Here is a 22296-nt window from a genome sequence, read left to right on the forward strand (position 1 = left end):
TCGGATTCGGGATGAAAACCATCATCACGACCCATCCAATCGCTTTTGCAACAGATCCAGTGCTGTTCCTGTGTTTCCATATAAATGCTGCTGACAGAAGGAGGTAGCTGGTCGAAACCCAAAAGATCACTGTACCCCGACTGCACTTAGTATCTTCACTTCTTACCTACTGTATAAATATGGGAAAATTTAGTTAACCCTTAAACAAGGCAAGTATCACTAGTCCATTTAAAATGTCATTTATAATGATAACGTAAAGTAATGTCATTTATACTTTCTATATAACTCGGTTATACGTCAAATATAATTAAAATAAAAAGTTTTAGGGTTATACAAAAAACAGATCTTCGACCAAAACAATCTTGATATTAAAACACCTTCAAAAAATGATGTACCTGAAACAGCTTCTTTGGTGATGACACCACAACACAGATGATGACCACCATCAAGCATAGTAGAGCAATTTTTTTGTTGTGTTAGACAGATGACACATTAATGGTCTTTCCTCAGAATTTCTTTACACGATTATACTGGATGTCAGAACAATTTAAAGGAAGTTTCCAACTCTGAACACCACATGAATGCTATGGTTGTTAATACTGTGGGTTCTTATGACATCATGGAAAAGCTTGATGTCAGACCAAAGTGTGTGTCTGTGTTCAGGAAGACTACAACCCAACCTACATGCTGGCACTATCACGTTATGAAAAATGACCACGAAGATGATGGCAGGGCAGGATTCACTCGCCAGGGGGCGCTCTGTTGTGTAAGCTCAGTAGAGGAGATGCATATTTCAGTTGAATGAGAAAACATGTATAGCACTTTAAAGCTATTAACTGAACGAAACTGTTTGATGAAACATTCGCTCTATTCATACTTCCTGAAGAAATTTCTCCTTTTTTAGACTACAAAACTATGATTTGTTTAAAACTAGGTTAAAAACTAATGGTTTATTGTCTTTTACAACAACACACTCGAGATGCAAACTGCAAATTACAGAGGAGTCAGAACAGAAACCACAAACATGCTGCATTCTAGTGTCTTTCACCTAAGTGGTCAGCATTTATTGCTGCTATTTGTAAGTTAATGGCAAATATCAATGTCAAGGTCTGGTACAAACACGCAAGACTACCATCAGAATTCCATCACCTACAGAGCCACACCCATGCATAATGCAGGATAAAAACCATCAAGGGATGGCAGGGCCAGAGCTCAATCTCCCTCTCTAATTGTTGAACTTAGTTGCGTTCTCCAGTCATAATAGAATAATAATAATAATAGGTCCCTTGGGAAGAGGAAGTATGACGGTTTTTTTAAAAGTTGAATATTAAAATGTTAAATTTTAAATATTAGTTCGAGAACCACCCAAGAAACGTATTTTTCTGAAATGTTTAAGTGTCTGAACTGAAAAGGGTAAGTGTGTTTGTTGCACTCTAATAGATTACACTCTTCAGGGACATTTTAACTCCTTAATTTAATTCTAATGCAATGACATATCAGAATATGTTACGCATGAATATAAATACTTGTTGAATGTAATTACAACTTCTAAGAATGGGAAAACGAGCAAACCACCCTACCACCAGCACCACTAAACATAAAAACTAATAATATCAGAGATGTGCCTCTTTATTGTTGAAATTTAAATCGTTCCGTCAAACAAATCGCTCTCATAGGACCGGATATCAATGGTTGCTTCTCACTCACTGCATTCTAGAGTGTGCTGGTGTAGAAGACAGCTGAATTTCCTTTTTTTTTTTTTCAGATGTGAAAGTCCCTTTCGGAGTGGTGTGTGAGCCCGTCATGTTTCTCCCAATTCTTCCATATGAGTTTTCCCTGTCTCTCTCGCATAATTAATTACACAGCATTAGGGTTCATTTTCATCTTCTCTCATTTTTATCTCAGGTTTGGGGACCCTTGCTGTGAACAGAAACCAAAGAAAAACTTCAGTGATTGGTATCAGACTGTAATACTCCTAGTATTTGAGATACAAATCATTAACTTACACTAAGAAAGCCTCATAGTATTGTCATGTTTTGTAGTATGTACCATGGTATTCTCTGAAGTACTTGAGCACCATGGTATATAGCATCAGTACCATGTTATCACAATCTGATACCATCCAGAGTACCATAGTACTGCCACAATACAGTGACATAATTACTCAATACAATACACGGCAATTGCACAGAATTATTATCAACATCTCCTGGGATTATTACGTTACAACCAAGGCCTGTCAAAATAAGCACATGATAATACCTTGCTAACTTTTTGTTAGCTCCATAATAGTTTTTTAAATATAATTATTAATTAAAAATTAGCTAAAACATATATATACCAAAATCAAAATGACAGATATTTTTTACACACATACACAGATTGCTTAAAAAAAACGTTGACAGAATTATTAGCTGTATTATATGTTTAGTGTAAAAAACAATCATAATAAAAATAGAAGGCTTTTACTTATTAGAATTAATTAATATAAGGAATAGCCGCTCCCCCCAACACTTCCAAGTAGAAACTCTTTTTGTTCCTGCTCTTTAACATGTTTGATGTCCGATGGGTAAAGGTCCACGATGTTCGAATTTAATTAGTTATAGTGCGTTTCCTCCATTTTCTTATCAAAAGTGTGATGTCGAGGTGAATCTCTGATTTGGGCGTGGACACAAACCATCATAAACATCCCCTCAAATCGCTTGTTTGCAACAGATCCGTGCGCTATCTGTTTATTCCATAAAAAAATAATGCTGCGCAGAGGATCTATTCTGGCTGGACGAAAAGATCACTGTACCACCTTACTTTTCACCAATACAGTCACTCTTTCACCTAATGGAATAAATATGAAACTTAGTTACCTTAAACAAACAAGTAAATCACTAGTCAGTTTAAATTTGTAACTTATTTACTACATTCATTTATAACGTATTACAGTAACTACAGTCATTTTATAATTTTACATATAACGAGGGTATACTGTCAATTATAATTTAAAAGATCAAAAATGTTTTAGGGTCTACAAAAACAGATCTTCGATAAAACCTGTAAAAAAATGATGTACCTGAAACAGCTTCTGTGGTGATGAACACAACACAGATGATGACTCAACATCAAGCATCGTGAGGGAGACATTTTTTTTGTTATACAGATGAAACACATTAATGCACTTTCATTCCTGTCTTTCTCAGAATGTCTTTTACACACTTAAGACTGGATGTAAGAACAATTTAGAGGAAGTTTGAAAGCTGAAACCACACTGGATGCTATTGGTTGCTAATGCTGCTGTTTAAAGTACATACATGGCAAATGCTTAATGTCAGACCCAAGTGTGTGGCCTGTGTTCAGAAGACTACCAACCACAACCTACATGATGCACTATACACAGTTTATGAAAAATGTACCACGAAAGATGATGACACAGGGCAGATCTCGCACTCGCCAGGGGGGCGCTCTGTTGTGTCTGAATAAAGGTGTGACAGAACATTTTATTCAAATGATTGACATTAGACTACTATTTTAGGAGAGTCATGCATTACCTGAAAAAAATTAAATAAAATCACACATTATAATAAAACCACTTGTTAAAGAAAATTTAAACAGAAGAAAAAGGCAATTTTTTTCTTTCAGCCGAAATCGTGGGGTCAAAGTTAAAATGATCTTAATATAATCTTAATATTAATATTCAGTAGCTTATGTATATACAATCAACAGTGCTGATTATTGTTACTATTTTATGTAATCACAAACCGCTCTTTATTACTTTTAAATTTACTTTTGACGTACATACTAGTTAATACGTTCAGATTAAATACAATATATGTGGACTTCCCTAACAACCCTACCCCCAGCGCTAGGAATAAAAAACCCCTGTAAGTTTAGAGGATTTGGGACCTCTTTCTTAAATAACCCCATAGGTGTATAGCAAGAACATATGTTACCCTGGCATAAAAAATTATTGTTGGAGGATAGAGGTGAAGTTGAGTGAAAAAGCCAACCCAAAATCAACAAAAGAGCAATGATGACGGCAAGTGCAATAATAAGTCTCAGTTAGCTTAATGCAGTGACACATAGACTTTTTTTGTTTTTTTTTATTATATAATAATAAATAGAAACAGAACTGGAAAATAATAGAGCAAGCTAGTGTAAGAGGCATTTTTTTTTTGCTTTTGTTAATTGTATAATAAATAAAACTAAGCCAGATATAACAACAAAATGATTAGAAAAGCTATGGTAGTTTTTTTATTTTTTTACGAAAACAAGCAATAAATGAATAGGGCAACTCTAAAGTGTTTATTTTTTTTTTTTTTTTTATAACAAATAGAATTATAATAGAGAGGTGTTAGAGTTAGAGTGTCAAATAAAGATGGAAGAGAGAGAGTTTTTTTTTAGCCGATGTCTTGACGTATTGCTAAACAGACGTTTTTGGGATTGAGTTGTGCAGGCCATTCCACCAGGATGGGAACAGTTCATGTTTAAAGGTCTGTGAAAGTGATTGTTGTGCTTCTTTGGGAATGGACAATAAAGCAACCAAGTCACTTGCCCAGAACGGAAGCTTATAGAGGTCACATAACTAATGAAAGTAAGGAATTTAAGTCAGGGGGCGCAGTTGACAGTGGTGGTGTTGTAGGCCACACCATCAAATTCCCTTGAATTTATGCGAGAGCGGCTATTGGTAAACTCAGTGCAAACTGATAAACAGAGATAACTTAAATTGATAAACAGGGATAATGATCCCTGTAATGCCAAAAAAATTCAAAAAATAAAAAAATAAAAATAAAAATGAATAAATAAATAAACATTAAAACCCTACCTGAAAAGTTAAAAAAAAAAAAAAAATCTGTGGAGATGACACAAGCAGATTGCAAACCATGCACCATTTGTAGAACTTTTTTTGTTATATGAAGGCACGTTTAATGCACTTTTATTCATTTTGTTCAGAATGTCTTTTTTACACACCCAGACACAAACATAAAACCGGCAAGCATCGTGTTGGTCTCCATTAATAACCAAGAAGCGTCCATACAGTACACTGTGCAGTGAATCTCTTTATATTGTGTGTGGTAACACTGTCTTGTTACGAGAGGATCGCAATAGAGGTGTTTGAGAAATCAACAGATAGAGTATGTTTCCATCGATACTCTCCTAGACAGTGCAACACAAACGCACTGAAGCTTGCCAATCTGATTCGCCATTAGCAAAATATTGATTACAATTATAATTTATTATATATATATAATTTTTATTATATATCTAATTATATTATATATATAATTTTATTATATATATTATCTATGTTTCGTATCTCCTTTCAGATATAAAATTAAGTGGACATAATGTTTGTCCCCTTATTGGCTGTTTCCAAGTAATTTGCCAAAGTAAATGTAGTTTACTTTTTGCTAATGCTATTTAAATATTATTCTCTTATTTTCATGTGCATGGCAATTCTATTATTATATGTTTTACTGTTCATGGTTGTTACAATGTATAATACCCATTTGTGTGTTTACCTATGAAATGCAAGTCTTATTGAGCCCTGATGTTTTTTATTTCTTAGGACGTTTACTGACTGTAAATGTCTTCCTCCGATTTTTAAAACCATTTCTCTTCCTACACGAACTTGAAAAAAAAAAAAAAAAAAAAAAAAAAATATATATATATATCTAGATATATATATATATATATATATATTATCATTATATGAATATAGTCTTATTCTTCCTGTATCATTAATATCCCAGTATTCCTGCCATAGACTTTGGTGTATGTACTTTCTTCGAGTCTTGGCCTCAGCTTTACTAACCTCAGGATTCTGTTCTTTTGAGAGTTTGCGCGATTGTTTTGCTCCTCTATCATTTCTATTCGACACCTACATCGCTACTCAGGAACCCCGATACATGGACACACTTCTTACCATTAGCTCAGGACTATATTCACTCTTGCAAAACTGACGTCAAGGTTTTTGCCAGGTTTTCAACAGCAAAAACCGCCAATTGCTACTCAAAACTAGTCCAAAACTAGCGCCAAAACGCTTTTATCAGAATGGCAGATCCCCCAGCTAAAACCATTTTTAGGTGTGGTTCCCCTGGTACAAGAGTTGCATTCCAGGGTTAAATAGTTACGTTATTGGGGGTCGCTTCAACCTTGCAAACCACGCCGACATGAAAACCCATACCGCGGAATACTATTTTTTAAGTACCCAAGACTGTGTTGAGCACAGTGTCAGCTGTGAATCTCACTGCATCAAGGAGTTTGCAGCCTTTACTTGTTTAGATTTGGTCTGATATCTGCTGTGACATCCTTTAGTTGATGATTCTGGCATGCATAAAACCGACAGCTCATCTGAATGCAAAACTTTCTAGTTCTGTTTTTATCATATAGTGCGGAAGTTATCTTCTGGTCCTCGTCGCAGCGGATTTTGAAAAGGGTTACATGGACACATTTGCTGGTTTCAGCAGAGCAATGAGCATGACGTGCCAATAACAGTCCTCAGTATTTTGATCATTCCTCTTTGGCTTCACCTACTGCTCTCACTGTTACGTTAGTAGGATTTCCATTGTTGGAGTAGATATTTTAAGTGAACCTGAACTAAAACAGCCCGTTTCAGCAAATCTTACATGCACAACCGTGCTGCAATTTAGAGTTTGTGCACATGCCACCTTTTAACTAGAAACTGGGTGTTCCATCACGCGCTAGCTTTTGAATGCACATTTTTAAAGTATCGCATCAGTAACAACTCGAATTTCGATTAAAAAGGCTTTTAAAATTTATCGCAATAAAAGTTTGTTACGGCTCGCTTGAGGTGGTTTTTGACTAGTCGCTAAAAGGGTTCATTATGGCGAATGGGTGATATGGCAATGCATTTTGCGAATAAATACCTCTCCAAGCTACATAGACCAAAACAAAAAAAATTAATGTGACTTTGCGCTATGGACAGTAAAACTTCCAAATAGCAGCGATCCCCCTCCGAAAGCAATAAATCGTGTAGTTCATTGTAGGTTTTCGGTCTAGCTCGTTTCTGAAGTAATTTATTATATAGGACAAAATGGATTATATTCGGCTAGCGTTCTTGCTTACTTTGTCTGGGTGTATAGTACAGTATAGTTGCCAGTTAATTCACGGAAGTTACAGATTTTGTTATCTTTTGGCTCGTTGGATGGATTGGAAAATGTGGTTTTGTGCGATATTCCAATTGTTCTCTGCACAATTTAACAAATTCTGAAACTTTGGGATGGAAAACCCGGCTACTTTCCAGAAAGTCAGATATATAGGGAAACCAGATTACGTTATACAAAAACCTTTTGCATTCTACAAATACATAGTGGAGAAGCGATTCTTTAGTAATTATTCAAAATGTTCTTCAATATTGAGAAAAAAAATGGGTTCTGACGGGAAACCTTTTAATGAGTTTATTTCTTTTTCTAAAGCAGCTGACATCAAGACCTTTTTTTGAAACCACATTGTTTTTTACGTCTGTCTGACAGAGAATCTCCTTATCTCAGTATGTTTTTATGTTAAACTGAAAGAGTCCTTATTTTGCTAATTCAATCAAGCACTAGTTTTGTTTGGTTTTAATCATCTAAGTTTCAAAACTGTATTATTTTTATATTTAAGAGACTTTAGGATGCTGGATAAAATAGGGGAAAACACAATTGTGCCAGGGTATTTTGTGAAACGCACAACATTGTACTGTTCTCAATTTTCAGAACAGTTATATATCTATAGATTATTATAAATGTCAGGTCAGGAACCTATTTTTGTAATATTACACATTTTTGTTTAAATTCCCTAGGGTGGTACATAACAATTGTTTTATTTTTAAATTGAAATTTTTAATTTATTTATTTTATTTTATTTTAGGTCGGTTTCATAATATTTTCTACTATTTTAATTCTGATAAAAAGCCTGGTCCCCATTTGTGACAACTTATTACCCATACAGATTTGTGCTCACAGAGAGCAGCCTGTTGTTATAGGAGTCCAGTGTGTGTTAAAGGGGTCATATGATGCCTTTTTGTTAAAGATCATTATTTTGATTGTATTTGGTGTAACAGACATATGTTGACATGCTTTAGTGTTCAAAAAACACATTATTTTTCAAATACTGTACATTATTGTAGGTTCTCTATGCCCCATCTCTCTCAAAGGTGTCGTTTTCTGCAAAGACCCTCCTTCATAAGAGCAGTCTGCTCTGATTGGACAACTGAAACAGTGCATTGTGATTGGCCCATCACCGCAAGCACTTGTCAGAAATGTAAAAAAAAAAAGTGAAAGTGACGTGACATACAGCCAAGTATGGTTGACCGCCATACCTCAGAATTTCGTGCTCTGCATTTAACAACCATCCAAAGTGCAACACACAAAGCAGTGTAAACACACACCCCGGAGCAGTGGGCAGCCATAATTAGCTCCAGAGCGGCCCGGAGAGCAGTTGGGGGTTCGGTGTCCTTGCTCAAAGGCACCATCAGTCGTGGTATTGGCTGGCCCTAGACTCAAACCCACAACCTTAGGGTTAGGAATCAAACTCTCTCACCACTATGCCACAACCTGTAATGCCCCTTCTCCCATAAACGACGAGCTTCATCTTTTAAAATAACATTAATAAAGACAGTTTTATAATGTCCTTAGTTTTAACATCAGTTCAAAGCCCGAAAGGGGAACAGAGTCCGCATGAAAGGGCACAGTGATGAAGCTTGTATGTGTTATGCAGTACACAAGCCACGGTTAACGGTTAAGACAAAGGCCAAACAAAGGAGTTTCACTTTCGCAAACGACGAAACACACAGCAAGCTTGAGTGAGCGGACCCGTGACGTCTCGAGAACTGTGCGGCAAGCAAATACAACGAAGAAGCGGACGCCTCTCCATCCATGGTGAAAGCGGATCCAGCGATCCACAGCACGAAGTTGATGTTTTTTCCTCACCGACCCAGCACCCGATCAAGCTCTTAGGCATGAAGAAGGGAATATCGTCCTCTTCTGGAAGACCAAACAACAGTCAGTTTCGCTATTCACAATGAAAACGACAGCCATCTCCACAACATGGCAGCGCGGCAACAACAAGGTGACTACAGCGAGGGAATAAAAGTTTGGCTTGAACATTTTTGGGCGGCGTTATGCAAATTTTCCCACACAGTGATGTATACATGTGGGGGCATGTTAGAATGAGCCATTTTTAGGAGGGCGTGGTAGACTCTTAACTTTTATAAAGAATATCTCTTTGGATTTTGAGACTTTAATCTTTACAACTCTTTACAGATCTTCTTTATTCACCAATAGCTTGGAACACTCCAAAGAGAAAGGAAAAATTGAAATCACATCATATGACCCCTTTAAGTTTGAAAAAAACTACATTGTGTTGTTGCTTTAAAAATCAACCGTATCATTTTTATGGTCAATGAATGGCAGAACAGAATATTTAACTGAGTTCAGCAGTTTTGTCTAAGGTTAATGTCAATCAGAAATTGGCTTTAAAAAGAAACCAACCCTGAGAATCTGAAATAAATGCTAGCAATATAAATGACATTTTCTTACAAGTTGCAGAGATATGTAAAACAGATCTACTAGAGGAACGTCCTGCACCTTTGAGCTGAAAACAAAAACACACCTGACAAATCTAATGAGATCATATGGGTCCATCTCTCTAGTGATGCCTTGATTCAGTGGAAAAATGGGAAGATCAAGAAAAGCACTCCATGTCTAACAATGGAAGGGGATGGATCATTAAAAATTTGAAAGTGTTAGTCTGAAGACACCCGGCAAATATAAATACAATGTTTATAATAGCGACGGTACAGAGATTGGATGCTGGAGGGAAAAGTGAAATTACAGTTTATGTGAATGAGGACAAATATTTAAACCCTTCCACCATAATAACAAAATAAGACTGTACCCTTTCTATTGTAGTTTCAGTAGTATGATATAACCACCATGTTTCTTTTACAGCAAAGGCTCCTAAACCTACTCTGACAGTGAACATCAACTGTACAGATGGGATCTCTACACTCACCTGTGACATTGGAGACCGTCCAGATCTGATTGTATCTTGGTATAAAGAAGACATAATCATCCAGAATGAAAACAACCCAAAACTGCTCTTGACATCTGCTCACATTCAGGAGAATAAACCATTATATTCATGTAGTGTGTAAGAAATCCTGTGAGCAACGAGCAAAGTAAACAACAGCGTTACAGTGTCATGTAAGTCATTACTTTAGTTTTTTACATTGCTTCTCATTCTTTCAATGAGTTTGTTTCAGTTTTTAGGATTTCTAACAGCTTAAAATAGATAAACGATCAACTGTTTGTTTACTGATTTCATAACGTTTATTCTTGTCTTGCAGGTCCTACAGGTAAAGGTGACCCAGGTCCTACAGTTGAAAGTGGCTCAGGTCCTACAGTTGAAAGTGGCCCAGGTCCCCGTACATTCTTTGGCTTTGATTTCTGGGTAATGGTGGGCATTTTGGCAGGTTCAGGAGCCCTTCTGCTGCTGCTGCTATGTGTTCTAATCATCTGTGTATGTCGAAGCTGTAGCCAACACAAGCACCAAAAAGGTAAGAGATGTCTTCATCACCTCTGAAATTATACAGTATGAGCATTTGCATTTTCAACAAAAGGGAAACTGATCAAACTATGAAGCTGTCGCTGTTCTTGTTGAGCTTTAAAAGTTCACACCACAATCCTCCACAGTCATTAGTGTATTAAAATGTCAAATCAGAAACTTGTATTCATTTAGCAGATGCTTTTATCCAATGCTAAATTATAGTAGTAGTATTAAAAGTTATAGTCAGGAAAATACAATTTTAAATCACTAAGGAATCTTCTGAAAAATTGGTTATTTGTTGCAATTACCTTTATATTTACTATTTACATTTATTAATTTAGTGACTTATAAATGACGTAAAAGAAGCAATCAAAACAACAAAAGAGCAACAATATATGTGTGATCATTTTTTAATAATAAATAAAAAGTGAAGAAAAACAGAGAAAATTAAAAAACAAAAAAGGAAAAGTAAATAGAAAAATAAAAAGCTTGTAGAAATATAATTAATAATTATTATAATTATTTTAATAAAATTCACCTGCAGTTAAACAGGAAATGCTAAGCCTTTTACCACAGGTTCCTGTAGTCTATTAGATTTTAGTTAACAGATCTCATCAAGCTCCACTTAACATCCTGTTTACAGTAATGTGTTTTTAAATGAGTCATTTAACAGAACAATCAACACCAAAACAGGTTTTCTAAGAACCCACACTTTCAAAAGTAAGTTTAATTATAATAATTGTTTCATATTGATTCATTTGCAAATTATTTATAATTTAGTAAATATTGTGTAAGAATTCACTACAGCTTGTGTTATTTACTATCTTTAAATTAAATAGTGTGATATTATATATATTGTAGATACTGGATATAGGATCACACCAAGATATTGGCACTGGCCATCAAAAAATTCTGTCGAAATTATAGGGGTTTCCCAACTGGGGGTTCTAGAGTTGATGGAAAGCAAATGAAAGTAATTCAACTGCATAAAAATGAAAAATGGCCAAGCATAATTAATTGAAATCAAATGGAAATTTTGATATAATTTATACTTTTAGATATATATATAGTTTCAAAATGAGATGCTTAAACTAAAACACTTGTTTAAAAAGATTAGTAAACATCAAAGACCCATTAACATTTTTAATGTGTTATTAAATTATTGAAATATTGGCAATAATGGCAATTTTTTGCACATCTTTTCTATGATATCTATCAGATGAGGGGGAGTTCAGGCTGAGGAATCTTCAAGCTCCAGCTCCTACCAAAACAGATCCAAACACAGAGGAAACATCTGATTACGACTAACCACCTGAGTGTTCATACTTCCCTAATTTAAGATCTGCGGACCCGGATATGGGTCCAAAATTGTGTTAAAAATGTTTATGCTTCATTTATATAGCCTTGCTTATATGGTATCAGCCCATATATGGGTTCATTTGAAACCTTAGACTCTGTTCTTTACAGAGATGCTACATAAAGCAGGAAAATAATTAAGTTTAGAAATGCATTCGTGCCACACACAAATTTCCGCCTAACGATTACAAAGAATTTTTCCTAAGAATGTGAATCTTATATATTTTTCACAAAACATTCAAGTCATATATCACAAAAAAAAAGCTCTCATTCTCAGGAATTTGACTGGAGATTATTTCATTGTGTGACAATCACAGATTGAATGATCTCCAATAGAATCATGATGTGAAATTTGTTACCTCTGAGCAAACTTTCATATGTGTCACATTCCTAGTTGTACTTCTGCTTCAGTCAGCCGGAAACAGCCAAAAACTGTAATATATTTTAGATTATGATCTCTTCTTTCAAACAAAACCATTTTCACGTTTCTGCGTGCTTCCATCACTGAGATATATTGCTTTTTGTCTTGATGAGCACCAGGAAATAAAAGATGCAGTTTTTGCCAAGCGGCTCTTATCTTTTACAACTCTGAGCTGCCCAGTGGACTGCAGTAGGTCAGAATACGTCACTCTAGCTCGGTGGCTATTCAGAGCTGTGAAATTTGACACCTCTGGGTCTACAGAGGGGAGGGTGAGCGGGTGGTCAGAGAGAGCATCCGGGGCAGCACTGCAGCGGTGTTGTGGTCGGGATTTGTAGTTTTTGGACTGTTTTGAAGGCGAGAATAGCACACAGAAAGGCTAGCGCATTGGGGGATTGATAATAGCAATCTATGGACATTATAATAAAAGTTATAGATGATGAAGAACGTTCAGCGGCACTGTGGAGAGGAATGAACGCGCGTCTGGTGAGGGTTTATGAGCGTGTTTGCTCCGTTTTTGATAGAATCTCTATTTTGAAACGTGAAAGCACGTTTATTAAAATTTAAAGCACAAATATTAAAATGTAATGGATTTAACACCGTAAAGTGAAATGTCAGCAGGCCGTTTATTACATTACATATTTTAAACAGTGTTGTTCAATAAAACCATGTATTTACTTGGTTTTGATATTTTATTTGAACCAATTATTACTGCCTCATCGTTAGTTTTTATGAATAACTCTATTTACTAAAGCCTGGTTTTCACTTCAATCTATTTGTGTTACTAAAAAATATCAGATTACTCAATTGACAAAATAATCAGTAGATTGCTAGATGATCAAAATAATCATCAGTTACAGCCTTAGATTAGTTAAAATATTTCAAAATACTACTGCATTGTTTTACTTTTTGTAATTAAAAGACAGGTATTTTGTCACTGAAAATTTCTTAAATATTCTATTAAAATGTCTCGTTATAGGGAACCAAGTATCTGTATTTGTATTGTCACACCTCTAAAAGTGAAGTGAAAGTGATGTGACATACAGCCAAGTATGGTGACCCATACTCAGAATTCGTGCTCTGCATTTAACCCATCAAAAGTGCACACACAGCAGTGAACACACACCCGGAGCAGTGGGTATCATTTATGCTGCGGCACCCAGGGAGCAGTTGGGGGTTTGGTGCTTTGCTCAAGGGCACCTCAGTCGTGGTATTGCCAGCCCGAGACTCGAACCCACAACCTTCGGGTTAGGAGTCAAACTCTATAACCACTAGGCCACAACTTCCCCTCTAGTGTTGATAAGCAGTGATATAGCTCATAATTTTCCTAGTGTATGATATACAGTAGCTTTCATTCTTCAGGTCAACCATATATACATGAAAAAAAAAATCTGTTTGAATAGGAAAGCAATAACTTTGCCATAGTATCCTTTCAAATGTTAAGTTGCCACAATCATTGCATGCTTTGCATGTGCAACGGCCCCGTCTCTGGAAAAAAGTTCAGGCTCAGGATTTTTTTTTTTTTTTTTTGCTTTAACCCCTGGATACAGAATGCACATAAATGTAATGATATAAAGCTGAAGGATGTGGATTCTATTTTAGATTGTGATAGATCAAATATATGTTATAATTTGTATAGACTTGTGTCTCCTGAAAGAATAAAATTGATTGTAGAAAACACAAAATGTGAAATTTGGTCCAATATGTTTATGCCATTTTGTATATTACTACTTAGAAAAATGTAAAAATGAAACATAATTTAATCAATAATCAAGAAAAGTGCTTATGTCACATATTAAAGTAGGATTCTGGGGCTAATGTGTTTTATTAAGCCTGTTTTTGCAAAGGAGTGTAAAGGTGAAATTTGTATGTGACTTGTAGGTGTAATTTTGGTTGATTTTATTTTATTGAATTATATTGTGTTAAGAAGCTTTTATTTGAAAGATAATTTTTTTCTGGTACATTTTGGTATCTAGTGGCATCAAACAAAGTAAGCTGCAGAGAGCTACACCTAATAGAACCTGAATAACCAGCCCGATCTCACGGCAGTTCATACATATTTGACAAGGTGGCTAATTCATACGAATTCGTACGATTTTTGCCAAAACATACCTTTTTTACGAGTTGCGCAATTCGTATGAATTTGTATGAATGACCTACACCTAACCCCGCCCCTAAACCTAACCGACACTGGGGTTTAGACAAAAAGTGTCTATGTTTGTTTAGTGTTAATTGTAATATTTGAAAGAATGTTATTTAGAAAGGATTACACTCATATTTTGTAGTTCAAAGGGTTTTCTTTAAAATGAAACCATTTTTTTTTTCATTTCCTCCATTGTATGTGTGTAGGGTAAACATTTGAATTTGAGTATGTCAAATTTAGGCAAAAATACCAAAAAATGCCCCTGAGCTTAAGTATAAATCACCTTATGAATCTGAATTTTTGTTCAGAGAGGCCAAAGAGAAATAAAAAGTCATAAGAGCTCCAGTTGGGCTTCAGAGGATTCATGATGAGCAGAACTGTGTGGCTGATGCAGCATCTGTCATTCACATATCAGTTATTTCTGAAAGGAAATTATTATTATTATTATTATTTATGTACACTATAAAAACATACAGTCATGATTTTCCACAAAGAAATTAAATTAACTTACTCTTGTCAATCTTGAATCTTCTACAGCAAGCAGCACAATAATCTTTTAGAACAAGAATAACAGTGACATGAAATCATAACCAAGCATATTTCCTTTATTAATAAATGTAGTGTGAATTATTCATGGGATTATGTTATTCATAAATGGTTAGAATTTTTGTTTTGAGTGAATGATAATCAAAATGGAAACACGCAATCTTACCACGAAAATGAATTTTAATGAGAAAAAGGATGATGATAACCACAGTGATCAAAGAAACGGCAATTGCAACAACAAGACGTGTGGGTTAGGAAATAACACATTGCATTACTGAATTATGCCATAATTTAGAAAAAAACAAAACATATATGTAAAAACAGATTTATGTTGTATGGAGTTTCTTTACTGTCTCACCATTAAACAGATCTCTCTCATAGACCGGATCACTGGTCGCTTCACTCACGGCGTTCTCGAGTGTGCATGTGTAGAAGTTTTCAGGATTACCTTGTTTTTCAACCATGATAAACTCTCCTTTCAGATGTAGCTTTAATCCCTTCAGTGTTTTTCCAGCAGAATTCTTCCAGATGATCGTTTCACTGTACTCGCATATTAAATACACAGCATCAGGGTTAATAGACTTCTGTGTTTTTATCACAGGTTTAGGGACCCGCTCTATGAAAGAAACAATGAAAAAGTATGAAAATCCAGTTCACAAAGAAAATAAAATGAAATGAAAAATAACTACAGCCTCGGAAAAAGTGTTGTGACCATGGTACGATGATGGTGTCAGAAATAATGTTGTTTTACTTTGGTACAAACTATCAATAACCTAAAGGTTTATACTGTAATAATACAGTGGTTTTAGGATATGTACCATGGTAGTACTGTGTTATTCATAGAAACGTGTAAATATTTAAAATTGCCAAGGTATTTTTCCTGTATCTGAAGTTAGCTAAAAATAACTGAATGATTTTACACTATTAATATGAGTGAACTAAATAAATGCATGACAAATATTCACTCACCCAAAACTTCCAAGTGGAATCTTTGTTCCTGCTCTTTACTGTTGATGTTGATGGTATAGAGTCCACTATGCTTTACATTTAAATCACGTATAGTGATTTCTCCAGTCTCCTTATCCAGAGTTGTGATGTCTTTGAATCTCTGATTCGGGATGGAAAAACCATTACAATCCCATTCAATCACTTTGAGAAGAACTCCACTGCTGTTTCTGTGTTTCCACATAATGCTGCTGGCAGGAGGATCTATTCTGTTCGGACGAAAACACACCGCATCACCCACTGCTTTCTTTATTTCTTCACCTAATGAATGAAACATGGAATTTAGTCAACAATCAAACTTATTCCAGTTCCATTACGATAATATCAATAAGAACCTAAAACTAACATGGAATTTGGACATTATGACACAGCAGCCGTTAGCCATTAACTTTTATGATACACGAATACGGTAATATAAATCAAATACCAGGCTATAACAAAAACAGTTGTGGATCTATTTACACAAAATACACAAGGATCATTGAATATTTGTTATTTATACTTTTTTTGTGAGCAAATATTTATTAAAAGAAAAAAAATATATATCACAAAGAATTTCAAACAGCCAAATGGAAATATACATGTAGCTTAAATCAAAGACATTATTCACCCATGTATTATTACAAAATAAACAGTTATAAAAAGGAAAAAAAAAGAGGGGTACCCACACACAAACACAGGGGAATTACTCATGCTCAGGAACTCCAATCAAATCCATTTAAAATACAGATAAAGAGAAGAGATCATCTCAACCAGGTTTTCAGTGACAGTGTGCCAAAGGGTCTTTCATTTGCAATTTGTTCTGATTTAATATTCAATATTGTTAACTTAATAACAAAACAGGGGCAGTTACAGGTGCATTTGTTGAAACCAAACCAAATCAAACATTTTTATTAGTTAATTTGACTATTATAATTATAAAGCTGCTTTTGAATCGCCAAGAACAGACACCATCTCATCTTCGACAAAACAATGATAACGTACCTGAAGCAGCTTCGGTGGTGATGAACACAACAAGGATGACCAACGTCAAACGGCGAAGTGACATTTTTGATAGTCTAAGTATACTTTTATTCACTGTTCTTCTTTATTTTGCTCAAAGACGCAAACACGTCTAATCACGGCCCAAAACAAGTGGATAGTGAGGAGAACAGAAACTGAAAGGAAAGCATGCGGTTGATCTTTTACAGGGCAGTAGGCTCTATCCCACATTAAAAAAAAAAAAAAAAAAAAAAAAAAACTATAGTAATTTATAGTAAATACTACAGTGTTTTTTAAACTATACTATAGTAAAGTGTATTATACTGTATATATTATAGTATTATAACTGTTGTGTATTGTAGTGTAATATACCCTATTTGTAGAGAACTTAGGACAGTATTGGTAAAGTAATTTGTTTCTATTACTATAGTTGTTATATTAACACAGCATGCTATAGAATACACATAAACTTATTGTCAACACTTCCCCACTATTTTCATTACTCAAAAAGCCTAGATACTACAGTAGTTTGTTACATAATATTCCTTAACAACGAGCTGTAACAAAATGTTTTGAAGTAATTAATAATTGTTTGTAGAGAGAGAGACCCGCAGACACAGGTAACACTCACTGTCATCTCTTTCTCTCTCTTCTCTTTCTCTCTCTTGATCGATCGATAATTAATTGAAATCAATTCTATAATTCATTCAAATAAATGTGATCTTACCGTACTATTTAATCTCTGTGTTTGTAACGAACCGTAACTGATGAAAATAACACCGCTTTTTCCCATACGGTAAAATATTGCGCTGCAAAAAGCACTAGCATACTAGTTTTAACTGTTCTATAACTTGGCAAATGACCATGAAATAAGCGGGATGATCAAAGGCTTGCCATACATTAAAGGATTTTAAATGCACTTAGCGTTGGGTGGTTCTTGGCCACAATGTCATACATTTGAAATCCTTTAATGCACAGCAAGCGTTGATTATTCCTTACCTGTAGTGTTTTTGTTTGTTTGTTTGTTTCATAAACTGCATTTATAAACTGCTTTAATAAACTGTGCATTACATTAGCAGACAGTGCTAAGTGTTTTTTAAAGGTTATAAAAGTGATTTTATTATGTTTTATTGTTGTTAATAAAGAAGATTGATGGAGAAATATATTAAGGAGTGGAGATGGTAAATGAGAAAATGAGCGATCCTATATATATATATATATATATATTATGGAGTGGAACTGGTGAATGAGACAATAATCGATCCTCTGCAGCCATCTATAGTGTGAAAATATTTTAATAGTGTTTATTTTCCACCAGGTGGCTGAATCTTCAATTTAAGCATGGCAAATTATTTAATTAATTAATTAATTAATTAATTAATTATCTCTATAAGCAAAAATGAAAAAAATGCATGTTTTTTTAAAGTGAATTTTACAGTGTTCTCATTTTGTATAAAAATATACAAAAATATGAATAACATTCAGGCAAATGAATAATAAAAAACATAAATCCCTCCAAAATTGCCTAACTAAAAAGTGAACAATATTATATGTGTTTAAAAAAAGTGTTTTACTGTATTTTTTTTTTTATTATTTTGTATTTTTTTCAGGGGGCGTCAACACTGATCTTGCATACCCCTCAGCAATTGTGCGGTTGCGCCCCTGTTAGCACACTACAAACTGACTACCTGTTTGCTGGATAATCAACTTTTTTTACATTAATCTTGGAGTGAATATTTGGAATGCAAAACTAGCTGTTTTACATATTTTCTGACATTTATTTAAACTGCAACCTATTACACAATACAAACTAATGTGTTATGTAGAACAGAGATGTAAAATTGATTAAAGCTTAGATTTTTCATATGCATGTGTTGCTGTTCATATTTCCCTGAAGACACAAATCTCTTTGGCTTGGTTTTCATGTATACCACTTCAGGTCTATATGTGTTTTATGTTTTGCTTAATATAATAGACATTTTTAGTAGGTATTATTTCTACACAATCAGCCACGCCTGTAAAACTCTGCTTGGTGCCAGTAAGAGATTCTCATTGTTCCTCCTTGATGACTAAGTAGGCTATTAGCATATGTAGCATAGTATTCAGAACCAAAGGATGACATTCCAACACCATCAACGAGGTCCAGGAGACAGAGAGGTCCGAAAGCAACAGACAAAGTTATGAAGGCACAGATGGTTAGGAGCTCCAGTTCCTTCAGTAAAGCTGGGATTTAGAGCCAATGACTAGACAAAAAGGGCAAGAAGATCCTCTTGTCTCTTTGCATCTGAAGGGAAAAAATGGGTCCATGATGTGGGAGGCTACAACATCATTCTTATCAGTTTCATATCTGCTTCACAAATGTCATTTTAATATTCTAATTTTTTAAAATGTACATTGTAAAAAACATGTACAGCTCTGGTCCTAGATGCTGATTGGTCAGTCCAGTGCTCATTTAAACAGATGTTTATCAATCTATAGATCGATTTAATTTGTCTGTGATACTGCAGTAATGATTCTCCACAAGAAAATAAACTTACCCTGGAAATCATTTGTTTCTCACGGCGAGCAGCAAGATAACCTTAAAGAACAACAGTGACAGACTCAGTCATTTGTAGTGAATATTATCGATCCAATTTACTTTATTAATACACATTCAGTGAGCGCACGTTTTCTGCTGACATCAGTAAGGTAGCCTGCTACTGGATAATGTTAACCAATAGCCTAATAAGAATTTAGGCATTGTTTTAGCAAACTTTACCAGCCCAACCTATTTTTTTTTTTTTTGTTCTTGCTGAATATCTGATGTCACACTGAAATATGTGACATTATGGGAGTAGAAAGTTTGCAAATGACAACTTACCCCAAGTTCTGGACATATTGTGTTTTGAGCAAACGATAAGCACAGATAAAAGAAATGTTGCAAAGGTTTGAAAAGATTTAGTGAGAGTCTTACCATTTATTAGACGTCTTTTAAGGAAAAGGATGGCAGTAACCACCACAACGATCAAAATAATCAAAGTAATGATGACTGCAATGACAATTCCTTTCTTTGAATCTGGTAAAATAATGGGGAAAAAAATGTTAAAAGTGAGTGATGTGATGCCAAGTATGGCAAGCCATATTTTGAATTTGTGCTTTTTTGCATTTAATCCATCCAAGTGCACACACACAACAGTGAGTATTGAACACACACACACACACACACACACACACACACACACACACACAGCTAACCACTTCCTATACGAGAAAGAAATGTTATGCGGTTCCTGCCGCTGTCTTACCCTGAAACAGATCTTTTAAATACACTGGATCACTGGTCTCCTCACTCACTTTGTTCTTCAGTGTGCAGGTGTAGTGGCTGTCTGGGTTACTGCTGTTGGTCACTGTTATTGTCCTCATATTACGATACTTTTCCTGAACCTTCTCTCCATCGCTGTATTTCCAAATGATTGTACTTTCAGAAGAGGCTTCCCCCTCACAGCTCAAGGAACATTCACCAACATCTTCCAATAAGCACTCTTTTGTAATATGAGGTTTGCTGACAGGCTCTATGGATTAGAATCAATAAATATTATGCTATTCAGTATTCAGTAATAATAATTAATATGGATCATAAATAATTAACACAAAATATGTTTTTTTTTTAAAGTATTTGTCTACACATTTTATTTAGTCTATTATTGCTGCCTATCATTTCTAATAAAACGAATAAATATATTGGTAAAGAAAGAGAACAAACAAATAAATATTATTAAATGTTTGAAGTTTAAATTATGTCTCAATTATTTCTAATACAGATATGTAAATACTGTAATGCGATAATGAATATGAAATGTACTACAATGTATTAACTCACCCATAACAGTAAGGTAGAATTTTTTTCTTTGCTCTTTGCTGTTGATGTCGACGGTATAAATTCCGCTGTGTCTGAGCTGCAGATATTTTAAGTTAAGATTTCCAGTGCTTTTGTCCAGAGTTGCGTGGGATTTGAAGTTGGCGTTGGGAATGTCAGTGCTGTCCTCCTCCCGATCCCATTCAATGACCTTCACAACAGCTCCAGCTTTGTCTCTGTGTTTCCATATAATGCTGGTGGTGCTAGGAGCAACCCCAGTCACTAGAGTGAATGCAGTTTCACTATTCACCGCTTTTGTCACATCATCTCCTATAAATAAGACATAAATAAGAAAGTGATTCAACATTATAGAAATTATATACTAGCAGCAGAACACTTATTTCATTGTATCTTACATTTTGAGCCTACATTATTTTCAAAACAATGTTAAAGTAGGCTTTCTTGGAATTTGAGTTCAAAATATTTTAAGTTTTATTTTATACTTTCTACTCGATTTTGTTGGTTTTAGAACCGCTTTGATTTTACTCAAAACTCTTAAAGCACCAAATTAAACGTGAAATTACAATTTAGTGGTTTGAGTTTCTTTTACAATGACTTCTTACAAGGGTAAGGCATGGTGGTGCCATGATGCACTTGGGGTATTATGGCAATGCCAAATATTAATTCAGCACCAAGTATAAACATACTATAGTATAAGCATAAGTATAAGCACATAACTATGCATATGCATTTATACAAACAGCTTAATTTGTAGAGATAATTATGTAAAATTGAGGTGTAATTGCTGGCAGCTCATTATACACAACATTAACCATTAATTAATATACAGAGATTTCTGTTAACACAATGCAGTGAAGTGTAAAATTCTAAATACTGGTAAAACACCTGTTAAAACAATAATAAATATAGAAAAAAATTTACTTAAAATTATACAGTAGGTATACTGTGCCCTATATTTACACATTTTTTTTTAGATTGTACCTGAAACAGATTCGCAGATGATCAATATCCATATAAAATGGCATGGTCTGAAGAACATCATTTTTCTGCTTTCTTCTCTTTGGTTCTCTACAATAGTCTACTGAGGCATCTCTGTGTTTGCTGAACACTTGTCAACAGTGGGCTATTGTCTTGAGTCTGTAGGTTGAGTTGGGAATTGTTTGTGCCCCCTTGTGGCAGAAAGGAGGATTGAACCTGACATGAACTTTCCAGCAAATTCAGAAGAATCTCTGCTCATTAAGAATAAAAATTTTATGTCATGTGACACACTTTTATACCTTCGTAAAACTGGTTTGTGAATATCTCTTTCCCAGTTATTTTATCAGTATAAACAGGGCCATAGCTGGGGTTTGCGGGGCCCAGTGCATGTTATACCCTTGTTTGAAATTGTGTAAATACACTCTCAGAAAAAAAGGTACAAAAGTTGTCACTGGGGTGGTACCTTTTTAAAAG

General features: G+C 34.7%; 2 protein-coding genes and 2 long non-coding RNA genes across 5 annotated transcripts; 1 reads left to right on the forward strand and 3 right to left on the reverse strand.

Annotated features, from left to right (window-relative positions):
- Positions 1-10177: 10177 nt before the first annotated feature.
- LOC122135915 lies at positions 10178-13306 on the forward strand. Its single transcript, XR_006153772.1, has 3 exons — positions 10178-10196; positions 10340-10549; positions 11759-13306. It is a non-coding gene; the product is annotated as an uncharacterized LOC122135915 (long non-coding RNA).
- Positions 13307-14546: 1240 nt separating this feature from the next.
- Positions 14547-15296, reverse strand: LOC122135916. The gene is made up of 3 exons (XR_006153773.1): positions 15169-15296; positions 14968-15009; positions 14547-14877 (listed from the first exon to the last, which is right to left on the reverse strand). It is a non-coding gene; the product is annotated as an uncharacterized LOC122135916 (long non-coding RNA).
- Positions 15297-15328: 32 nt separating this feature from the next.
- Positions 15329-17221, reverse strand: LOC109096889 (CD48 antigen-like). Its single transcript, XM_042715996.1, has 3 exons — positions 16992-17221; positions 15972-16268; positions 15329-15618 (listed from the first exon to the last, which is right to left on the reverse strand). The coding sequence occupies exons 1-3, from the start codon at positions 17053-17055 to the stop codon at positions 15329-15331; spliced, it is 651 nt and encodes a 216-aa protein (XP_042571930.1). The 5' UTR covers positions 17056-17221.
- A 1525-nt stretch (positions 17222-18746) lies between these two features.
- On the reverse strand, positions 18747-22168 carry LOC122135914 (natural killer cell receptor 2B4-like). 2 transcript variants are annotated; one of them, XM_042717091.1, is made up of 6 exons: positions 21826-22168; positions 20848-21153; positions 20273-20539; positions 19942-20043; positions 19526-19566; positions 18747-19272 (listed from the first exon to the last, which is right to left on the reverse strand). In XM_042717091.1, exons 1-6 carry the CDS (start codon positions 21884-21886, stop codon positions 19219-19221), a joined length of 831 nt encoding a protein of 276 aa, XP_042573025.1. In that variant the 5' UTR covers positions 21887-22168; the 3' UTR covers positions 18747-19218. The 2 variants fall into 2 exon arrangements, with proteins under 2 accessions (XP_042573025.1, XP_042573026.1); XM_042717092.1 differs by lacking the exon at positions 19942-20043 and having other exon boundaries at positions 21826-21980.
- Positions 22169-22296: the final 128 nt, after the last annotated feature.

This window comes from Cyprinus carpio, chromosome B1, assembly GCF_018340385.1.
Source record: "Cyprinus carpio isolate SPL01 chromosome B1, ASM1834038v1, whole genome shotgun sequence".
In the NCBI taxonomy this organism is placed as follows: domain Eukaryota; kingdom Metazoa; phylum Chordata; class Actinopteri; order Cypriniformes; family Cyprinidae; genus Cyprinus; species Cyprinus carpio.